At 33.2% G+C, this 22290-nt stretch overlaps 1 protein-coding gene across 1 annotated transcript in view; it reads left to right on the forward strand.

Moving 5' to 3' along the window:
- The window catches only part of LOC126814911 (slit homolog 2 protein), a 116436-nt gene extending 99618 nt beyond the window's left edge, over positions 1-16818 (forward strand). Inside the window, exons 32-37 of the mRNA XM_050540358.1 lie at positions 346-485; positions 1085-1178; positions 2170-2225; positions 7072-7542; positions 7799-8035; positions 11859-16818. Coding sequence (XP_050396315.1) covers positions 346-485; positions 1085-1178; positions 2170-2225; positions 7072-7542; positions 7799-8035; positions 11859-12085 — 1225 coding nt within the window. The 3' untranslated portion in view covers positions 12086-16818. The remainder of the gene's footprint in view (positions 1-345; positions 486-1084; positions 1179-2169; positions 2226-7071; positions 7543-7798; positions 8036-11858) is intronic.
- The last annotated feature ends 5472 nt before the right edge of the window (positions 16819-22290 follow it).

Genomic DNA, 22290 nt, shown 5'->3' on the forward strand with positions numbered 1-22290 from the left:
ATCATAAAATGATGCAGGTAGAGAATAGAGGATAGTCTACCCTCAGAGATACAACAGACTTTCGGGTCTTATAATAACTCTTTGTCAAATGAACATTTAAACCTTATATATTAAACTATTATTCTACCAAATCTGTTGTACTTCTGTTGAGCAGGGAATACACAATCCTCATAGATATATAATAGTTTATGCAGATATAGACACATCAAGTTGTGATATATGTAGGCTACGACTATTATATATCTGAAAGTGTGTCTAATCTCTCCTTCATATCAAATGTGCACAGCTTCTTCTGGAAAAGGTGTGATTGTTTATAGTTATATAATAAATATTTTATTATTACAGATGCAGTTGTTTAGATGGTTTTAAAGGTGAAAGATGTGAAACTAATATAGATGATTGTGTTAATAATAAGTGTCAAAATAATGCCACCTGTGTTGATGAGATTATGTCTTATTCTTGTCGATGTGCTCCAGCTTTTACGGGTATGATTTTTCATAGTGAAATATTATTTTATAATCTGATTGGTTTTTTTTTTCAAATGCAAAATCTGTACTTATGGTTCGTTTAATTAGATCAAACCTTACAAAGATCTTCATTATTCTTGTTGTTTGAACATCAGTTATCTGATTGGTAGATCTTGTGAAATACTTTATGTTTACTTTTAGTCAACAGATATCAACAGAAATCAAAACATTGTTTTAATACTAAAAATCTCTTCTCAGTTTGAACATCACTACAATCTATATCATTAATTATTAGTATTACAATCTGGTTAATCGGGCCTTTTAAGTGCAAAACTTTACTTCAAGTAACCAGATTTATAATACATTTTCATAACAGTTTCAAGCCCTATTTCAAACATCAATGCCATCTACACATATTTGATCACTGTACTGCAGTCAAAGCATGTCACATGCCGTCAATGTGGATGTTTGTTGCCTTCCCTGTAATCTCTTCTTCCCAGCCCTATTTAATAACAAGATATTAGGTTGGTGATGTAAGCGTTAATCTATATAATTTAAGATATGATGTTTTGTTATTGTTATTTCATGTTTATAATAGTTGTCATTATTTATATTAGGTAAAAGATGTGAGAATAAGATACCATTTTGTAAAGCTGGTTTTAATTATTGTCTCAATGGTGCTACATGTGTTAGTATGAACACAGATTACAGGTATATAGTTGTAGTTATTTATAGTAGCTAGGTATACATATACTTCTAAAATAAGTCAGTAGGTATATAATATATACTTCTGAATGAATGTTCATTTTCAACAGACACCTAATTTCAGATGTTCAGTGTTCCTAATTTGAAATCTATATCGAATGTGTAGTGATGACATGCCATTTGAAATATGTGAATATTATGTATGATCATTATATAATATACTGAGATGCAATAAAAATGCACCAGTGATTTGACTGAAAGTGTTGTAGAGACATAATCCAGCTAAAATATAATTGTTAGCATCAGTGTAGGCTTACTGATACAAGAACATGATAATATTACTTGAAAGTGAAACATAGGCAAAAGGGTGTACAAATCGAAAGTCATTAACAGATTTTAGTCAAAATTTGTTCAATATAAGGTTGTCTGGAATGAAGACGGGCAGAGCCTACTCAATACCAGCATCACCGATGAACCTTGTGGACTAACAGGGTGCCATCCTGCAGATGTTGCTGTATAAAGTGCCTCTCTTGTCAAGGCATTGTCACACCTTGATGGATCTCTGGTGCATCCAATTTGCAGGAAATGATAGCCCAGTCTCAGGACGGTAGTGTTATGGTATCCAAACCTTCGTGTGACGGCTCTGCTACTCATGCCCTCTTGAATTATAGCAATGGTATATTCTCAGTGTTCATGTGTATAGTTGCGTCTTCCAGAGAACTGTAGAAGTTATTCTAGATTTTTAAAAGCCAAATTTTTAAATACCCATAATAAAATTGTGACTTTCAGTTTTCAAATTCATTGTTTTGGTGCTTTAGAGAATTGATCTGCAGTGCATTTATGTGATCGTAAAACATCTTATATCTCTCAAACGTGTATCATGTAAAAAAAAGTGTTTATTTTTTATTGCCTGTCAGTATAATTAAGATGTGTATAATAATGATATAACTATTGAAATGTATGATAATGTATACTGTTATAATGATATTTGTTACAGATGTGAATGTATAACAGGTTATACAGGAAAGAATTGTTCTTCTAACATAGACGACTGTAAGTCCCATGTCTGTCAAAATGGTGCTACTTGCGTGGATGGCTTTAATACTTACACATGCATGTGTCCCACTGGTTACTCAGGACAACACTGTGAGATCGCACCAGTTCTTTCTGTAGAGTTTTGGCATCGGCAGTCCATGCCGAGTGTTTGCAAGTACCACGACTGTCAGAATAATGCTGTCTGCTTCATGCCACGTGGTGCCATGGAAACCACTGACTATCAGTGTAGATGTGCACCAGGTATTTAACAAGCTTTGTCATGCTTCTTACTACAATTATACAGCCCTTTATAGCCTTCATTATAACTTTCATCTTTTATTTTAAGAAATCATCAAATTCAGTTTCTAAAATATTCTCATTGTTTGATACTCTTGCTATCTATCTATAAAGTGCTGTATAATATATTACATTTTTATTAATATAGATGGCTTACCTATCTTTATTACTTATATACACTTATCTTTCTTCACCCACATATCCGTCCATACATCTGTGTTGTAATACTCTACATGTAAACTGCAGTATAGAATTTTTACAACTTATCGTATTTCATCAGATTTACTTTGATAGTCTAATTATTGAGAATTTTTTAATGGTGCCAATGTAGAATTTTATATTGATTTTCTCTTAAAATAAAACTAATGAGGTACACAGTTCAAGTAAAAGATCCCTAGTCAGTTGTAATTCTCTTGCTTTAACTGGCAGCTTTCCTCATTGCTCTCACAATTTAGCTGAGTTATTATAACAAGAACTATTTCTTTGTCAAGTATAAAACACTGTAATTTGTCAAGAGGTATACAGCTATTTCTTTGTCAAGTAGAACACCATCATTTCTTTGATGATTCTGTATACATTTCAAATTATTTACAAATTTTCTGTTGATTGCAAGTAACTGTTTTTCTGCTATTTTGTCGCTTTGTTCAGCTTACTTTCTAATAAATTAAAACTTGATTAATCATTTGAATTCCCATTTACAGTTTATCAGGTACCATATGTTGATGCATGATCTGATTTTTATTAAAATTAACATGAACAAAATAAAGATTATTGACTAAGTACTAAAATATGTCTACTTCATAAATCAGATTATTGTTAACACCCCAAGTCATGGATTAGTTCTACACTATATTCTTACCCAGTCTTCTTTATGGAAGCAAAAGTATGAAGGACTTTTTGCACTTGTACATAGCTGCTTTATACATGTGCCAGAATACATTTTCTTTCATCAATCTGCTTACAATTTTTAGTGGCTACTTTGTTTAAGCTGTTGCTGCCAACTTGTAGTTATTTTTTTTTTTCAAAGAAAGCAGGGTACTGTAAGATGGGATCCGCCATCTGTCTGTCACACTTTTTTAAGACATAATAACTCAACCCTCTTTCTAATTGAGCTAGAATGTTCAAACTTAGTATATGTGTTTATTAGATGATTAAGCTAATATGTGTTTATTAGGCGAATGCCTTGACTGATTTCGATAATGAACATTTTCTGCTTGAGCCAAACAGAGATAAGTAATTTGATTGGTTGAAACCTTGGAACACAATAACTCTGCTATGGTTTCATTACAATTATACCTTGACTAAGTTCGATGATGAGCATTTTCTGCTACTATTTGGCAGAATAAAAAGCAATGTGCAAATAATTATTAAGTGTCATCTATTTATTTTGGAAATAAGGCAGGGAACATTAGTCTGTTGGCTTGTTTTATTCAATGTTCTTTTTAAAAAATTTTTATATTATATCATATGAATTGATATGCAAAACATATGTTGAAAGATGTATATTAGCCAGAGATCAGTGTTTTAGTTCTGATTTAACCCTTTCACTGCGTATACCCGGTAGTACCGGGTATTATAAAATGTCGGTAAAATGCCCGTACCCGGTATTACCGTGTACTCAGTAAAGCCCTCGCTAAAATTAGTACCGTAACTGCAAGTAGACGATGCACTCTCGACGAAGTCGTGAATGACGTCTTGCTGACCAACATGTGGACAATTTCGAGGCGGGTGATACACATAATTCGTTTCCAGTTACTTGATAATGATAGTAGTCAGGACAGTGATTGGTATTATGAAGTGTGTGATTTGTTGCGCGACGTTCCGCCCATGGCTAGCTATGTCTCCCGTGCATGATGAACAAGCCCAATGTGAACACGATAGCCCTGTGTCTGCAGTAGATTCTGACAATAATTCTGATATTGATAATAATGCTGGCCTGCTGGATCGTAAAATACGTAGGTAATTCCTGATTCCCGAACGTGTAGATCTATTGACTGACTATATTGATAATGATATGGGACTTGGGGATGAAAGTGAAAGTGAAAGTAAAAACAAGGTATTGCAATCCGCACGTGGTCATGGCAGCGGGAGACGTGATGCGCGTGTTCGCGGCGGCATTGCTCATGGCTGCTATTGATATTTTTGTTCATTTTATATATCTTTATCAAAATCCAGTAAAAAAAACAGTATCTTTTAAGTATTTCATGGAGAAAAATTCGTTTTCGTGTTAGCTTTAGTGTGAAATGAGAAATCCAAAATGGCCGCCATGACGTCACGTGACTACATTATTATGGAAATTTCCAAAATTCTATTTTTTCCTCTTAGCCCAACCTCATGCCCATCCCAACAGACAAAAAGATTTTTCATAAAAGCTTCCATAAGTACTGCTAGGCATTCAGTTCCAACCTCCCTTTTTTCCTCAAAAAAGGGTCTAGCACAGGCAGTGGATTTACGTCTAGCATTGAAAGGGTTAAGAAATTAACCAGAAGTTTTATGTTTTAAATTATTTATGGTATCTCACTATGATTTGGTGACATACATGTACACAATATGGCTTTATTTGGCTTTCAAATATTTCCTTTCATTTCCACATTGAAATGTTTATTACCATGTCTGCTCATTGCTTTAGTAGACTGTTATCACTTTTTATATGCCAACATTGAAATGTGGTCGTATATTGTCATGGCACCCGTCTTGCTGTCTGTCCAGCCGCTCTAGAGGCTAAAGTTAATATCCAATTGACTTTGGATTTATACACAGTGTTTAAGGTCATGAGGCGAAGAAACCTATTGATTTTCAAATGTCTTGAGGATGCTCTAGGGGCTAAAGCTAATATCCAATTGACTTTAAATTTATACACATTATTTAAGGTCATGAGATGAAAAAGCCTATTGAAGGTCATGAGACGAAGAAGCCTATTGATATTCAACGATTTTTTCCGATAATTATTGCCAGAGTTGACTTTAAATTTATACATGGTGTTTAAGGTCATGAGACGAAAAAGCCGAGTGAAGCTTATCGATTTTCAACAATTTACAGTGTTTAAGTTCATGTGACGAAGAATCCTATCGATTTTCACAATGATTTTCGATAATTACTGCCAAAGTTATGGCCCTTGATCACTTCGAAAAATCTTGTGGATGCTCTAGAGGCTAAAGTTGATATCTGATTAACACAGTGTTTAAGGCCATGAGACGAAAAGGCTCTAGAGACCGAAGTTATCATCCGATTGACTTTAGATTGATACACAGAGTTTAAGGTCTTGAGATGAACAAGTATATTAAACAGCTAAATCCATGATATTAAATGTTTCGTATACTAAACGTTGGCATGGAGTAGAACTAAAAGCCAAACAAATTCTAATGATTTTCTGATAATTATTTAATTAGTTGTTACTCTTAATCAGATTTTAGTGTATTATAAATGTTTCATTATCGACAATGACTTAGCCGCTATGTACGTATGTTTAGTGGCCTGGCAACCTATCTTTAGTATTAAATGAATGCTGTAGCAGCAAGAGCTCAAGACGATCAAGTCTAGAATATTCCTACAATTTCAAATGTCACACTTGACAAATTTAAATCTTCTTTTTTTCAATTCATGTATTACATTCATGTTCTGGATTGGCCAAACTACCTAAAGACCTAAACTCAAGACAATTGCTTGCTAGTATATTTTTTATTGTTAAAGAAACTTAGGTTTTGTTGTGGTCTTTGAAACAATCCAAATATGGATCACCATCTTCATTTTTAATGTCTACAGTTTTAATGTTTAAAGCCTGGCCCATACCGCCACGACTTGCCCAGACTATACCCAACGCAACGTCTTGTCTCAGATAATCAGTGCAGTGTGGACAGTCCCACGACCACAATTCAATCGATTTCCGTCACGTCGTGGCCCGTCAGCCTGATTGAACATGTTCAATCGTAGTCGGATGCAGTTGGTTGCAGTCGTAACTTATTGTGTTTGTGTGGACACTCACACGACGTGATCAATTGTCCTACTTTTATGCTTCCGGTTTACTTTTGGAATCACTCGCTAGAGGGAAGTGACGTAACTCACGACGCATAATCTGTGAGAGTCGGGCCTGTGTGGACTTGTACTGTCGTAGGCAAGTGAAGTAAAGGCGCGACCCGATTTTTTTTTACAACTACCCAAGACGCTGAGTCCTGTCGGCTTGTGTCTAGTCGTAGCGGTATGGGCCGGGCTTAATGATGCAATACACAATGATTTACCATATGAAATAGAAAAAAAAACAAATCCCCTAATCTTTTAAAGAATTAATCCAATAGGGATTCACGGCTGAAATATGTAAAATTATTGCTATTAATAGCCTTCGACAGCATCAAATAGGTTGTCAGGGATGGGTCTGGTCTACTTCCTGATATTTTCAAGATCAAATTGAACTACTTTGTTTTATTTGCCATTTTTGTCTTAATCTTAATGTATTCATTCATTAAGTTCTGTATCTGTTTATTATTTCACAGTTTTATTAATATAATAAATACATACAGTATGATATAAATCTCTAAAACATTATTTAATATTAAATTACTATTTTCAACAGGTTTTGATGGTAAAAAATGTGAAAAGATGGCAAGCGTTTCCTTTAAGGAAAAGGACTCATATATTCAATTACCAAATGTAGATTTTAAGAGAGGTGTAAATATTACTATTGTGTTTAAAACGGATTCTTCAACTGGTGTGTTGTTATATTCTGGTCAGGATCAACATGTTGCTGTGGAACTATTTCGAGGTCGAGTACGAGTTAGTTTTGATGTGGGCAATTATCCAGTATCTACCATGTTTAGTTATAAACGTGTAGATGATGGTAAACTTCATTCTTTAGAAATGCTGATCAAACAGAAGAACTTCACCATGAAAATAGATTATGATGGTTTCCCTAGAACTGTTGTTAATCAAGGTCCACAAGATTATCTAGAAGTGGAAGATGATCTGTTTCTTGGTGGATTACCAGCAGATGTCAATACAAGAGCATTTAAAAAGTGGCATATCAGAGAAGGTGTTAGTTTTAAAGGTAGAAATATCCTAAGTGAAATTTAAAACACTGTTTTCTCATCAATAGCTTAGCTCAGTTGTCTCATTTTGGGTCTACTTTGAACATCTCCGATGTAACTGTATAGACAAGTCAAATTAAAAATGGCTTTCCTAACGAACTAATGAAAACCCAAAACCACTTATATCCCTTTAAACTTTGACAAAAAATCCTGAAAACAGTTATGTTCAAAAGTAAAGGGCTTTATGTTGTCATGCCATGTATTGTTATATTTTAGGTTGTTTTAGTCAGGTGTTTATAAACAGAAAACAACAAGATTTGTTGTCAGCAACTGATAGTCATAAAGTATCACCAGGTTGTCAGTTTGATCCTTGTCAAGATCATAAGTGTGAAAATGGCCGTTGTAAACCGCGTAAAAATAAACCAGGCTATAGATGCAAGTGTAAAAGAGGTTATTCTGGAACATTTTGCAACATACGTAAGTTTGCGGGGTTCCTTCAAGGCCAAGACAAACGTGAGCATATCATTTTCTCATCTCAATAGCAACTTGTCAGATTATTAAACATAATATTTCTATTGATGATACTACTTCAACATCTTATTACTGATGTTACTCATTGGGCCTTTTGAACGCCAGCAAAACACAATTATGATCTTTTTCTTATTAGTTCCAAAAATCTATTTTCACATTATTGCTATAAGAACAAGTGTTGCATTACTCTAGCTGATATACATACAACATAAACACCACAGACAAACTCATTTTTGTGCATTTCCATGGATTATGACAGTATTTTAGCAATTCTTACTACTTCATTTGTCAAATAATCCTCAGATGATAAAAACTGACTGGGATTTGATCCCAAGGCATTCTAGTTAAAGAGTCCATTTTCATAACCACTTGACAACCATGGCTCTCTGACAAATTATGGAAAAAGTTATTTAATATACCCGTAGTATCATCAATAGTATTTTACTGTAGATAGGTTATTTTATACTAATAATACATTTATAATTACAAAATTATTTTGTTTTACAAAAGAATTTGGTATAAAAAGTATGATTAAGTTTTAATGATAAAATGATAAAGCTTAGATTCTAAAAAAAACCAAAAAACAGAGACTTTTATCCGAGTAAGAATAATTTCTCACATACTTATCAGGTCACAAATTAAAATTTTATCTGCAAAGGACAATTTGATTTTCACTCACATTTGCAGATATGGTTTTGCACAGCTAATGTTGTCAATATATGGAATTAAAAAGATGACATTAAAAAAAAAAATTGGGAGGCTGTATTAGCGTAAAGGATTATTTCCCTCAATGTACATGTTACTAGATAATGATTATAGATTGTATGATCTCTGGTATTCTCGAGGGTTGACTACTGTAGTAGCTTGTTAGTAGAAACATCTAGTGCCAACTTGTGCAAAATACCACAGCTTGAATTGCTACCAGATCATCAAAATACTCTCATATTACTCCTGTTCTCAAATCACTCGATTGGCTTCCAATAAATGAAAGAATCATCTTCAAAATTCTATCTTTGACATATCTGTGTGTAAATGGCTTAGCTACAAAATACTTATCGGACCTTATGCAAGTACATGTTCCCTCGCATAACCTTTGGTCAAACAGACTTCATTAGTTGTGTTGATCAAGGTGGAAGTTAAAATTGTTTGGATACAGATCATTCTCAGTGAATGCGCCTAAACAGTATTTGAAAAATTCAAAATTTCGAATTTCCACTTTGACATTTTTCGTGCTGACAAAGTTTTTTTACAAGTGAAAAATCTGCATTAACAGCTTGGAAATACTCGGAATAGGCTGTAGTTTCATGTATTCATCTCCTTTTTCCGAAATTAATACATTTCTGGTTAGCCTCCGTGTACTAATGGGTTGTGGCTTTGGAATGAATATATTTTCAAAACACTTTACAAGTCCGAAATCACAGAATTTTACGACAAAGTTTTAAGAAAATTGAAAAAAAGTAGGTCAGAATGCCTTGAAATTTTTTTCTGTACTAGCTAAGAAATTATTGATGTGTTCACAATCAACTGATGGTCACCATTTTGAAATAAATATGAAAAAAGTTAAAAATCCATGTTAACGAACGTGAAAATGAAGACAATAGACCGTAGTTTGAAGAATACCTCTCCTATATCCGAAATGAATACATTTCTGGATAGCCCGGGCTCAGGGTTGAATTTTTGATGTTCGAAAATTTCGAATTTCGCCTTTGACCTTTTTCGTGCCGACAAAATTGTTTATAAGACAATTTATTTCCTTAATTTTCAAAATTTACAAATTTTACCTAAATATTCGAACAGCTGAGGTCAATCTGATTCCAAAAATATAAGTTCCATTCAAAATTATATCATTTCATTTTTCACACCATTTTGGAGATTTTTCCCAGCATTTTCATTGTATTTGCTGATCCGTCTTGTTTTTTTCTGAAACTTTTGGAACTGGAAGTCATCGGATTACAGAAATACAAGTCTCAGTTATTTTCTTTTACTTTTCAGATTATTTTTTTGCCAGTGTGAAATATTTCTCGCTATATTTAAGCTTATAACTTTGCGAGTTTTAATAATTATTTTTTCTCTTTAAGATTCTTTATAATATAAAAACACAAATTTATATGGAAAACAATCACTGATTTTATTTCACACTACGTTTCATTATATAACCTATGACATGTGACAGGAAGTGACCGTGAATATGAAAGCTTTCATATCTGCCTAGCAGATCTAGTTATTATTATTATTATTATTGTGAAGAAATCTTTTTACAACCTAAAATAATGCTATTAAGAAATGTATTAAATGAAACTTGATTATACCAAATTCTTATAAATGTATAACAAAACTATCAAGTCGCATTAAATGACTAAACTCTGTTTAACAATTTAAATTATTATTTTAATGTTTTTCTGTTACTGGCAAGTTGCATTGATGTTGTCATTTCATTGTTGTTAATTTAGTTAATAACAGACCTCTAGAAATAGTTTCCTAGCTCTTGTTTTTGCAGTGGTAAGATTTTTTTCATTTATCCTACCTTCATCCATTTAATACTGTGCATCATATTTGGTTTTGGTCTTGTTTAATTTTCTTTTCTTTTGTTAATATTAAGTAGTGATCTATAGAAACTAGCCTTTAATAATATGTTTATTTTACACAGAGTCAGTGGCAGTGACAGATCCAGATGCCCCCCCCCCACCACCACCTCAATAACAGTATAAAACTTAACTTACCAATCTGTTGCATTGAAAAGTATGAATCTGAGCTCTTTGTTGGGGTTGATGTAACTGATGAAATTGAATGTTACATTGACCCCCCCCCCCCCCATTTTTCAAAATGTTCCTGAAGGAGGGCCACCACCCCTTGGTCCCCTCTAAACAAATATTATGATTCTGCTGCCACTGTACAGAGTTATCTGTTAAAAATTTGTGTATTAATTTATTTCTTTGTGAGCAAAATATATTTTTGTATAAAGTCTAAATAATATATTATGGGGTTTAAGCTTGATACTGAAAAGATTTTGTGTACAAAATCTTATAAAGTACCTAAGAAATCTTTCCATGGTACATCTTAATAGAACTTGTTATACCAATGCTACATGTTCCTCCATTCAAAGTTCTTTTTTAATTATATGTTCTCATATAAGTACTTGTTATGCGCTTGGACCAACACACAGCCTGCTGTTAGTATTCTGGGCACCACAAAGTTGCTTTCTTGTGGTGCTTGTCGTAGAAACAGTTCTTGTATCTAATGCTAGGTTTCCACTATCAGGATTCATGTTACGATTGAAATTGTGGTTTTAATCGTGGAGTAATCATGTTGATCCCAACAATACTTTGAGGTCAGTCGTAGCAATTGTGTTGATCGTATTGAAATATATCCAAGCATATCTGCACGTACCAGATCGTGGACTGGTTGAAGCTGTTCATGTTCAAGGTGTTAATTGATTATTGTCTACTAAAATTGGTTTGTCAATCTATTTGTTCATCATTCACACTTTTTGGAACATAATACCTCTGCTTCTAATTGAGGTAAAATATTCTAACTTGATGTACATGAAGATGTTCATTAGGTGAATGCCTTGACTGAGATCATGAAGAGCCTCTTTTGCTTTGGCAAATGATCTACTTATTTTGGGACTGAGGCAGGAGACATCTGTCTCACTGTTGGCTTGATTCTGTTTTTCATTTTTGAATTCTGGCAAATATCTTAAATAATAGTTGTTTGTTGTAATCCAAAGAAATGTTTAACGATGGACATATTCTTTTCTGAAATGTTCCCAGTTGATAAATATTATTTGTTTTATGTTTTTCTATAGCACCAACATGTAGAGAAATTGTTTTCCGAGATACCTACTCGGATCCAAAAACAAAATGTACATCAAGAGCCAGAATAAAGTATCGACGATGTGAGGGTACTTGTGGTAAAATGTGCTGTAAACCAAAAAAGATCAAAACACGCAAAGTTCGCCTTTTCTGTCAAGATGGAACTAATTACATTTATGAACTTCCAGTTATTCGTAAATGTGGCTGTTCAAAGTGTTAAATGTAACCTGATCTTGTAGATCAATTAATTTGTATTTCCTGACCACAGTTCATTTATCATATAAATTAGGATGGAATTTCCTATTAAGTCAATTGAAGTAGATAACAATACAAACTCAAAATCCTAATGGTACCTAATTAAATTGACCAGAAATCTAGTGATAAAGCACAAACTAAGCCAAATGGACTGGTTTAAAGGACATATATGATGGAATGTTGTACATGAACAATCAGTTGTAAATGGTGATAGTCTGGGCTGTTCAGAACTAGTGGTTGTGAAGGTTTTGTGATGAGAGGATATATTTTGTACAAAGTAAATATAGAGTTTTGTGTTCATAATGAATCTCTGAGGATCAAGTACTTAAAACAGGTACCTAAGGATGGCCACAGAATTTGTCAGATAATAAAGGATGACAAATAGACACATATAATTTGCAACTGTTCATTATTGTTAATGTAATATATTTCACCTATTGTTAGTTGATGTATATAAAATAATATGGTGACAGAAGTGTAAATATTATAAAATTGATAATTATATTGCATTTACTTGTAGCCTATTGATTGATTTTTTTTTTATAAACTGTTAGTTTGCCAGACCCTTGAAAAACATGTATGGTAATTCATATTTGATGTGTTATGTCCTTATAATATTTATCTTACGTTCATGTACATTGTTTTATATTTAAATATCAGAGGTAATATTTTCTTAACAAAGTCTATAGAAATACCTCAAAATCATGACATAGAAGAACCCAATGGCAAATATAATAATATAGATTGTAGATTTTTTTTTTCTAAGATAAAAAGGGGCTCAACTCTCATTAACCAAAAGTGTTCATTTTTTTCCCCAATGTAATGTGTATACCTTAAGAGAGCCATTGAAATGTGTTCTTTGATATTTTTTATGTCATACATTTCTGATAAGTTTAATAAAGGTAATATTTTAGCCATTGCATATATAACATATGGCCTTGTCAAAAGATTACATTTTTGCTAATAGTTGCATTTTTCTATGCTCACATGTGTATTGTATCATCGTTACTACTGTCTATTAGTCAGTCCATACTTCTTGTGTGATCATTTACATTTTCTACAGAAACTTGGTACTGTATTTAGTCTGGCATTCATAGTTTGGATGAGTTTGATTTGAACAATGTTTGTCAATTATGCATGGAGTTTTCACCCTCAACATAAATTGTGATTTTAATGACACTCCAAAAATCCAAGAGATCGCATTTCATCAGTTATTCCCAGAGTTATAGCCAGTGTCAGAAATAGCTTGTGAGCACTTTTACTCACAGTTCACTCTCCTTATATACCATGTTCAGATATTTACTCTCTTAAAAGCTAGCACTCCATATGAGTATGTTTAATAAAAACCATGATGAAATGCTCCTCTCATAAAGGTTCAAATGTAAAACTCTTATAGTTGTGTCTATAAAATGTAATGAATGATATCCGAAAAGTCTGGTAAAAAAATATGAGATAAACCTATATTATGTTTAGCCTTTTGTAGGTTTCGAAGCAAATGTTCATGCATAAGGTGACAAAAAATAGTCCAAATCAACTTAGGCTAGTCAATTCAGTATTTAGCTTAGTGGTTGTTCAGAAGCTATGTATACAATGATTTAGTTTTTTAATTTAAATTAGAATTTTTAGATGATTAGATTTTAATTATATCATATTCGTTTTTACTTGATTTTCTTCTGTTAAGGTTATTAAAAATGTCATATTGTACTAAAATCTTATGAATATTTAGGTACTGAAATTATTTTCATATTTCATTTTTAAATTATAATTTAAATCACAGGTAATAGTAAATTTTGAGGGACAATCTGACTTTTACAACAACTTGTTAAATAAATTATCATATAAAAGATATTTAGACTGTAAATTTAAAGCCATTGTTTTGAGCGGCTGTCAAGTTAAATGTGGTTTTACAAAGAATCTTATTCATGAAATAAGATGATGGTCTAAAATTTAATGAAAAGTCAGACATGTATGTTAAATATGGTTCATATTTTTCACGAGAATACAATAGTGGACTGTCGTTATATATTTTGTTTTAATTAAAACAATTGGTATTAAATGCATTTTCTAATTTGAAGTAAATCTTGTGATGATACTTTAAATGTTTTTGATGTTGATATATATTGTTGTTATCCAGACCGTTGTCCTTTCATATTTTCATGTGAACAAGTTTTAGAGAAAAGTTAAATGATGAAATCTTTTTCAAACTGTCATAAAATCGAAACATCAGCACATATCTGCAATTATTTACAGACTTATTGCCCTTGAAAACATTCTGATCAAATATGACATACAGTCAGATGAACCCTGAAAAAAAAACGCTGCAGTTCTAGTAAAATTTATAAAATAAGTTTACTATTGGCTTGGTACTTCATATGATAAAGGATGTAAATGTATTATAGATATGATTATGGTTGAATTTGCATGAAAATCAATGCATTATCATGGTTATTGCCCTTGCATATTAATATTTTAAGGATGAACACTATATATGTATTACTCATTACTGTCTGTTCCAGGTGACACTACGACAAGAAAATTGCTTGTCATTTCTTCAATATTGAATTAAAACGGCTGACATTTAGTGACATACCTGGAATTGCCATCACCCCATTAATTATTCTAGGGGTTATATTTTCTAAGATTCGCTTTTTTGTCTTTTCTAACTTAATATCTGAAACATTTTACGTGCCTAAACCTCAAAAATAAACTATTCATTACCGTTATGCGAAACTGTTGTCCAATAAATGTTCTGTGGGGTACCTTTTGATAGCAATACAATACTATGAATGCCTATGATGCAATGAACTTTGAGGGATATTAAAATATCGGCATTTATTTTGCAAAAAAAAAGGGGTTTAGAAATAGCTCAGTAAATTATAGAAAACTATAACTGCGATAGAGTCATGACGGGTTTCACCAGTGCCAGTTATCCTTTAACACTGACGCCAATTTAATATATTCCCATATGAGCATGACACACCTGTTAAAAATTTAAGCGAAATGGTCATGTATGAAAGCATGTTGACGCGTAGAACCTTTACAAAGTGACCAATGGTTAATGTAAGAAATAATTTTGTGATAAGTGCTTGATCGTGCATCTGCACAATATTACTTAAAGGAAATTAGTAAACATTATTATTAAATGTTTGCTTTAAGGTGGGTATGTTTTTCAAAATCACTATAGATGTGTTGAGCAAAACAACGTAAAAAGGTGCTTTTGTACAATTGCATCAAGTTATAAACTATATTTTGATATCTATATATTCGCATTGATTTGTGCTTTTCGATGAGTGGAATTAAAGATTTAAAATTTAAATATAAAAAAACGGGTACATTTGAAACAAAAGTTTGTTTAATAAAGGTTAAAAGTACAAGTTTTGCCAAAATGACGTCATTTCTAATGACAAGAATGTTACAATAATGAACAGTCGCAGTAGGCATCAAATGGTGCAAATGTCATGAAAATAGAACAATATTTTATTCTTTTGAAAAGTGACTCCCACAAAATTACCTATTTCTCGGAAATGGCAAAAATTCAAAACTACGTGTATATAAATGTTTCGAATACAAATATTAAAGTTAAATAACATTTGCGGGAAAACAGTACAAAAATCGGTTCATGTCTTGCTCTTCTTATTTACGAGGGCTATCCAGGTATATCGGCCAAATTGAGATAAAGAAATATTTTGTATGAATAATAATTATAGCTAGTACCATTTACAAGAGAAATTTACATGAGAATAGTGGATTTTATCAAACCTCTAGGCGTTAAGGCTTGACGAAGAGAGCAACGGTGTGATACTTTCAGGTATGTCACCAGGTTTTGGCAGTTTAAATTAAAAACTTAAGACATGGCGAGGAATTTTAGAGAGTCAGAATATCTCCTGAAACAGACAGTAGGTTATTTCATAGTTATCAACCATATTCCAACTTGTCACATGGAACAATTGTTTAATAAAATGGGTTGTTCATTTGATGCTAAGCAATCAATTTGTGGCTCAATGATAATTGAATCCATTGCTAAACTTCAGGCGATTGATTCTATCCGACTGCTCATGAGATTTGCTGGCAATGGGGTGTATGTTCTGTTAGAGTTCAGTACTCATTTTTTTTTATCATAGTGGTGTTAGAACTGTCGGCATTGATTATGGGAAATTTAACGCACACAAGGTACAATTTGCCGTAGTATTTAACCATTGTGTCTTTATCATTGCATTGTAGGTATTCATGATTTATTAATAAGTTAAATAATAAGTGTTATTTATTGTTCTACCTCAGCATATCAATGAGCACACAAGTCAAAGCCACACAGTTAGATATGGGCCACAGTGGCACCTGGTGTCACTAAAGGGTTAAAGTCAACATAGTCAAGGTGCTGATTGATTAATCTCTTTTTATCAGTGCTCATTGGATTTGAATTATTAATTCATGTATGTGTTTACCATGTAGGTTTAATTCAATATTTTGTAGACTTAGATTGGTTCATTTTTTCAGTCATCTTGTAAAATGGCACAACAGTTATTTTTTAAATGGAGATATGCAGTTTAAACCTGGGGGTATTGGTATTCTATTCTCAATACCAATATTGTATAGTCTTATTATTACAATCTTATCAGTAAATTTTAAATCGTGTCTAACTAAAAATATTATTTTGTAACTAACTAAAACAAATTAAATGTGTATAGATACCCCCCTAAATAGTTTTTATTTTCCTTTCTTAATCCGAAATCCTAATAGCCTGATTTCCCCAAGACAGGGAGACGTTTATGTCTTTCAATTTACACTGTATGATGTCAGAACTGGACGTCTGGCCCCACATGGCGAGTAGCCATTGTCGCGCAGCTACCCATTTCAAATTCCGGGCACTACTCAGCGACAGCCCATAGACTAGGGAATGGCAATATTTTTTAACCCCTTCAAAATGGCTGCGAATTGAGAACAGTAAGTTACTGAAAAAAGAGGCCAACCTTTGACTAGAAAAGTAGAGTAACGTGGATCATTAATGATTGTGAGAATAAAGTAATCATTATCATTTATAGGAATAGCGTCATGCTTAGTTTGCATATGAAACCGAAAAGTCTTAAATGTTGCCGTTCTTGTCTTTTGAGGTATGGTATTGGCAAACGACATACTATTTGGGAAATTGCAGGTAGAGGTAAAGTTACACTAAACGATGTCATTGAATATAACTATGACAACACTTTTGACTAGGAACGCCTGGCTGTGCCATTGCCTACTACTTGGTCTAGGAACGCCTGGCTGTGCCATTGCCTACTACTTGGTCCATGTTCGGGTGGATTTGCGCATGCACCAAGCAGGTGGTGGCTTAATTCGCCGTCTAACTAAGAGCTAGTATATTGACAATGAACAACACTAGTTTTCTATGTTTATTATATAAGCACGGCGTTTCGACAAGTATCCTCGTATCGTTATAAAGCACATTTCAGAGGAACCGCCATGCACCAAATACAATGCGCTTGGTGGGAAGGGTTTCATAAAGGAAAGGTACTGGTTTGAGCAAGCGTTCCCATGCTGGAGTTAATTTACCCCCACTGGGAATTAGTGTAAGTTTAGAAGAAAATAGGTGAAATTACAGTTCCTATAGTTTTTGGTTTCATATATAAATTAAGCATGATGTTATTCTTCTAAACGATAATGATTACTTTATTCTCACAATCATTAATGATTTTATGTCAAAAACATACCACTTTACAAAGAAGAATTCAAAAATATTTTTCTCGGTACTCAAATCTAAATATGTCTTGGCCGTAAATAACGCCATTCTGGAAATTGCAGCGATTGTAGCAATATACGTCGTCGGTCAGATATGGAAAGCCCAAAACCTTCAAAAAGCTTACCCCATCCGACGTCCGACATATTCTCTCTTGCCGCAGATCTTTTTTGGTATGTGATTGTCTAGTTTTGTCTCGGGCTCGAATATTGTTGAAATTCTTTCTTCTTAAACATACTTTCTTAAATTCTTTCTTTGGGCCTGAAATGTTGTATAAATTATTAATTTGACATTTACTAACAGTTTTTTCTTCACAACAGTTACACAATAGTCTACATTACAATATTTAAAATTAATATCTCTTTCTCTCAACCCCCAACTCCTGTAAAAGTCTAACCAGCGTGACTAAATTCGGGAAACAACTACATCATGAAATAGTCCTCTAAAAAAAACCAATGCGAGGCTGATTTTCCAAAGAATTTGCATAATGTCTGGTCTTCTAAAGAATCCAATGATATCTGGTCTTCTAAAGAATCCAATGATGTCTAGCCGTCTTTTATAGGTGCCTACCCCTAACTGATTTACGTCATAGACTGATAACAGCTAAATTCCAAATATGGAGTAGATATGCACCATACCCTGGATATCGGCAGGTATTATTACCTAATTTGGTCAACAAGTATGATATAGGTTTTATAACAAAGACAAATGTAAACGACCAACATGTGTATTAATCTATAGCTCAGTTAACGTATCAACATAACCAGTATATTTTCTATATTTTTGGCTATTAACTAAATATGATTACTATACGATTAACATCCAATATTACATATGGCCAACACGTATCAGTTAGGGCTGTAAAGTTAATTTTCCAACGCTTAAGAATAAAACCAAAAGAAAAACATAAATAATCAAAAATCAAAAGTCGCATGCAATCGCCCTCAAAAAGTTATTCACCGCACTTCCAAAGTCCTATAATAATTATCTTTAAGTAAACACTCAAATGTCCTTATTCCAAAATATTACAACTCTACATTAGTATTTATAAAGTTCTGTTTTCACTTTAAATTCTGTGTCAGGAATCCCCAATTTGGTATCATTGGCAAACCATTTTCGCGCCTTGGATTTCTATTGGTCTGTTTCAGCTACCGTAAGTCTCAACAATAAATCGTTTCCTTTCTTGAAGCAGAGATTATCTCGTTAATCACAAATCTATCTCGACTTTATAAAATTTCCATCAGCCCTTCTGATGTTTGGTTGATTAATTAGACATTAATTAACTTATCCAGATCATAATCAACTCTAGCCTGCGATATTTACTGGATTAGGATTCGATTTGCTGCTCAAATTTCATTCAAGATTTAATCATGAAATGGATAATCGAGGCTATGTTTTTTATCGTACTGACTTTAGTAATGATGATCGAGGCTAGGCCGAAAATTCAATTGCTAAATTCTCGGTTCAAAATGGATCAATTTGACTGAAATTTTCAGCAAATTCCTTTTACATTATCTAGTTTTTAACTATTATAGTGAGAACTGCCATAGTGTATCTTTAATAATGGAAAAACCCTTAACGTGTCTCTTTAAGATAATTACCATACTCTAAAGCAGTAGATCAACCTTTTGACCTGAAATCATTAATCTACAATTTTACTCGTCAACATAAACAAATTGTTATCATGTGCAATTCTAATTTTATCTAAACTCAACATTTTAATTTGATAAACCAACGGTATATTGTTTTAGTAAATATCTCTTATCTATCAATTTTCCGGCGTGGTCCCCCCTCGTCAGTGATGCAGGACAGAGAGCCAGACGAGGACAGCTGTCTAGTCGTTCGGATGGAACGAAAAACCGAGGCCCCGTGTACACATTGGCGCGCACGTAACAGATAGCACACTGTATGGCGTATGCCCGTCTTTATTAGCCCAGTTCGGAGCAGAACAGTAGGACGTTAAACTCCATTTCATTTCATTTCTTATCTATCAAATCACCACGTGACTTGCACACAGGAGAGCAGACGACATAATATCGATTAAACATTTCTAACAACATACATAACGCATGCAGATATATAGTATTTTAAATTTTAAAGCAAAAATTACGAAATTGTAATATACTAAATAACTGACTCGCTCGATAATCTCGCAAAGTAAACGAGCCAATTATCCTAATTCCTCCTCGAAAAACTATATCAAAATCACCTACACGAATTCTGGCGATTTTTAGGCGCAATGCATATAATATACTGGCACTTCTTCTGCCAGAACTTAACCCTAAAACTCAAAGGTCATATAACTCCTTTTATTTTTCATTTCTCTTGTAATAAATATCCCCACTAAAACCCATAACGTTATTCGCGATTTACACAAGGGCTCTACACATATTCTTCAAAGATTAATTAACTCCATTTTGCCTTTACTTGACTCACAAAATAATTAAGACTTCTACCCAAACTCTACTCCAAATTTAGCTCTACGTATAGCTAAACACATATATGGACAAAACATACAGCATAAATAACAAACCCAGCAGAAAGAGGTGAACCATAACAATCCTGAGTTAGTCACACACAATTCTACCCTTAGCTCTGGGACGTTTCTTCGAGAACTTGTGAACAGCATAAGAGACGAAATTCTAAAAATTAGTTCATTAAAACGATCACTTTCTAGTGAAATTAAACGTGTAATACAAAAACAGTCTGAATCGAAATCGGTCATTGTGCAAAATAGTAATCTGGCTGTGACGAGGGATTTTATATGAGGGGGTCATCATACATCCTCCGACCAGATAAAAACAAAATGCGAATTGCATGCAGTTCATAACCAAATGTCGTACCGGTCAAAATAATGAATCAGCTGATGGTAAAAGTCTCAGTCACAGTCGAGAGATTGAACTCACAAAATAACCGGGGCGAATTTTCTGGAACTACAGTTTGAGTTTGAGGACTAGGCATCCTGAATCAAAATCAAATTTGTGTGATTTTTTGAAACTCTGATCTCCAGTGTGAATTGCATCACCCCACCCAATCCAATCCCCCACCCACGCCCCTTTCATGCGCTTATCCTTTTTTTTACAGAGATTATAATCCACAGCTTCCTGTCAATAGAACGACGAATGACAGTGGTTATTTTAAGTTTGTTAAACAGACAGACGCTTCCTTATTTGTTGGTTGCATACACCATCTTGTTTCCCTATGTTGTAAATCTACTAAATATCAAAGCTTGTCACAACCATATCCTATGCTCCTTGAAGTTAGTAACCACACCTACCCCCTGCTGTTTTTTGAAAATAAATAGCAAAAATATCAGTTTAAATAGATCAATGATTTGACTGGAGTATTCAAATTAGAAGCCAGTTCTTCCAGTTTGTTTCAAGACTTACATGTAATTACAAGTTATAGATAATTTCAATAATTAGACGAATCTAGGGGTATTTTGAATATGATGTTATAATAAATAAGAAATCAATGATAATGCCTGACTCTTTAAATCAGAAATCAATGATATTACCTGACTCTTTAAGAAGAAAATTGAATTACCTTCATGGTAACAGAACTTGCATTAGAACGGTGGGATATTTGATATTTTAAACAATTTTTGCAGATCATATTCAAAGGTGCAAAAATTGAAAATGTTATAATCCATAGTGTACGTTGTTAAGTAGGAAACAAGACTCAAGAATGATACCAAGGCTGCAAGCCCATAAAACATATATAAGTGGATTATTTTTTCGAGTTAAAAGTAAGTTGGAAATGAAATGGAATGGGGTTTAACATTCTACTTTTTTGCACAGACACGGCTAATGAAGACGGGCTATGAGGAAAAGTTTGCCCGGTGCTACGTCCTACTGTTATTTTGTATTCCAGTTGTCAAGTATACACGGGACTTCGTTTTTTTTTATCCCATCCGAATGAGCAAACACTGCCCTTGCCACTGAGAAGGGAAAAATTCCGAAGAATTTTCTGGAAATCTGCAAAAATAAATAATGCCATCGTGTTTTCCTAGAGATGCGATCGTAGTAGTCTATTCAGGCAACTGTACTTATATAAATTGCCGAGTTTTAAAAAAGAAATCCAACTTTTGGGGTATTAGAATATTGAGAAATTAGGAGAATATACTAACTGTATAACTGTGTGGCGACGCAGAAAAGGTGAATGCCAACAATACGTGCCCATACATAATAATATAATCATGTCTGCAATATATGGAGTGTGGGTGGTAAAATATATCAGTCAGCATTATTAAGTTGGGACCTATATGAGCTTAAAAGGTTGATTGGGTTTTATTGTCTCTATTGTTTGACAGTAATATGTTTCTTGTCGATATTGCTCTGATACTATCGGTACACACACTATATATATATATTTTTTGATTATATATATATATACTTGGCTGTGATAACGGTCAATCATTATTAACAACTTCGATAAAT

This window comes from Patella vulgata, chromosome 3 (genome assembly GCF_932274485.2).
Source record: "Patella vulgata chromosome 3, xgPatVulg1.2, whole genome shotgun sequence".
NCBI lineage: Eukaryota > Metazoa > Mollusca > Gastropoda > Patellidae > Patella > Patella vulgata.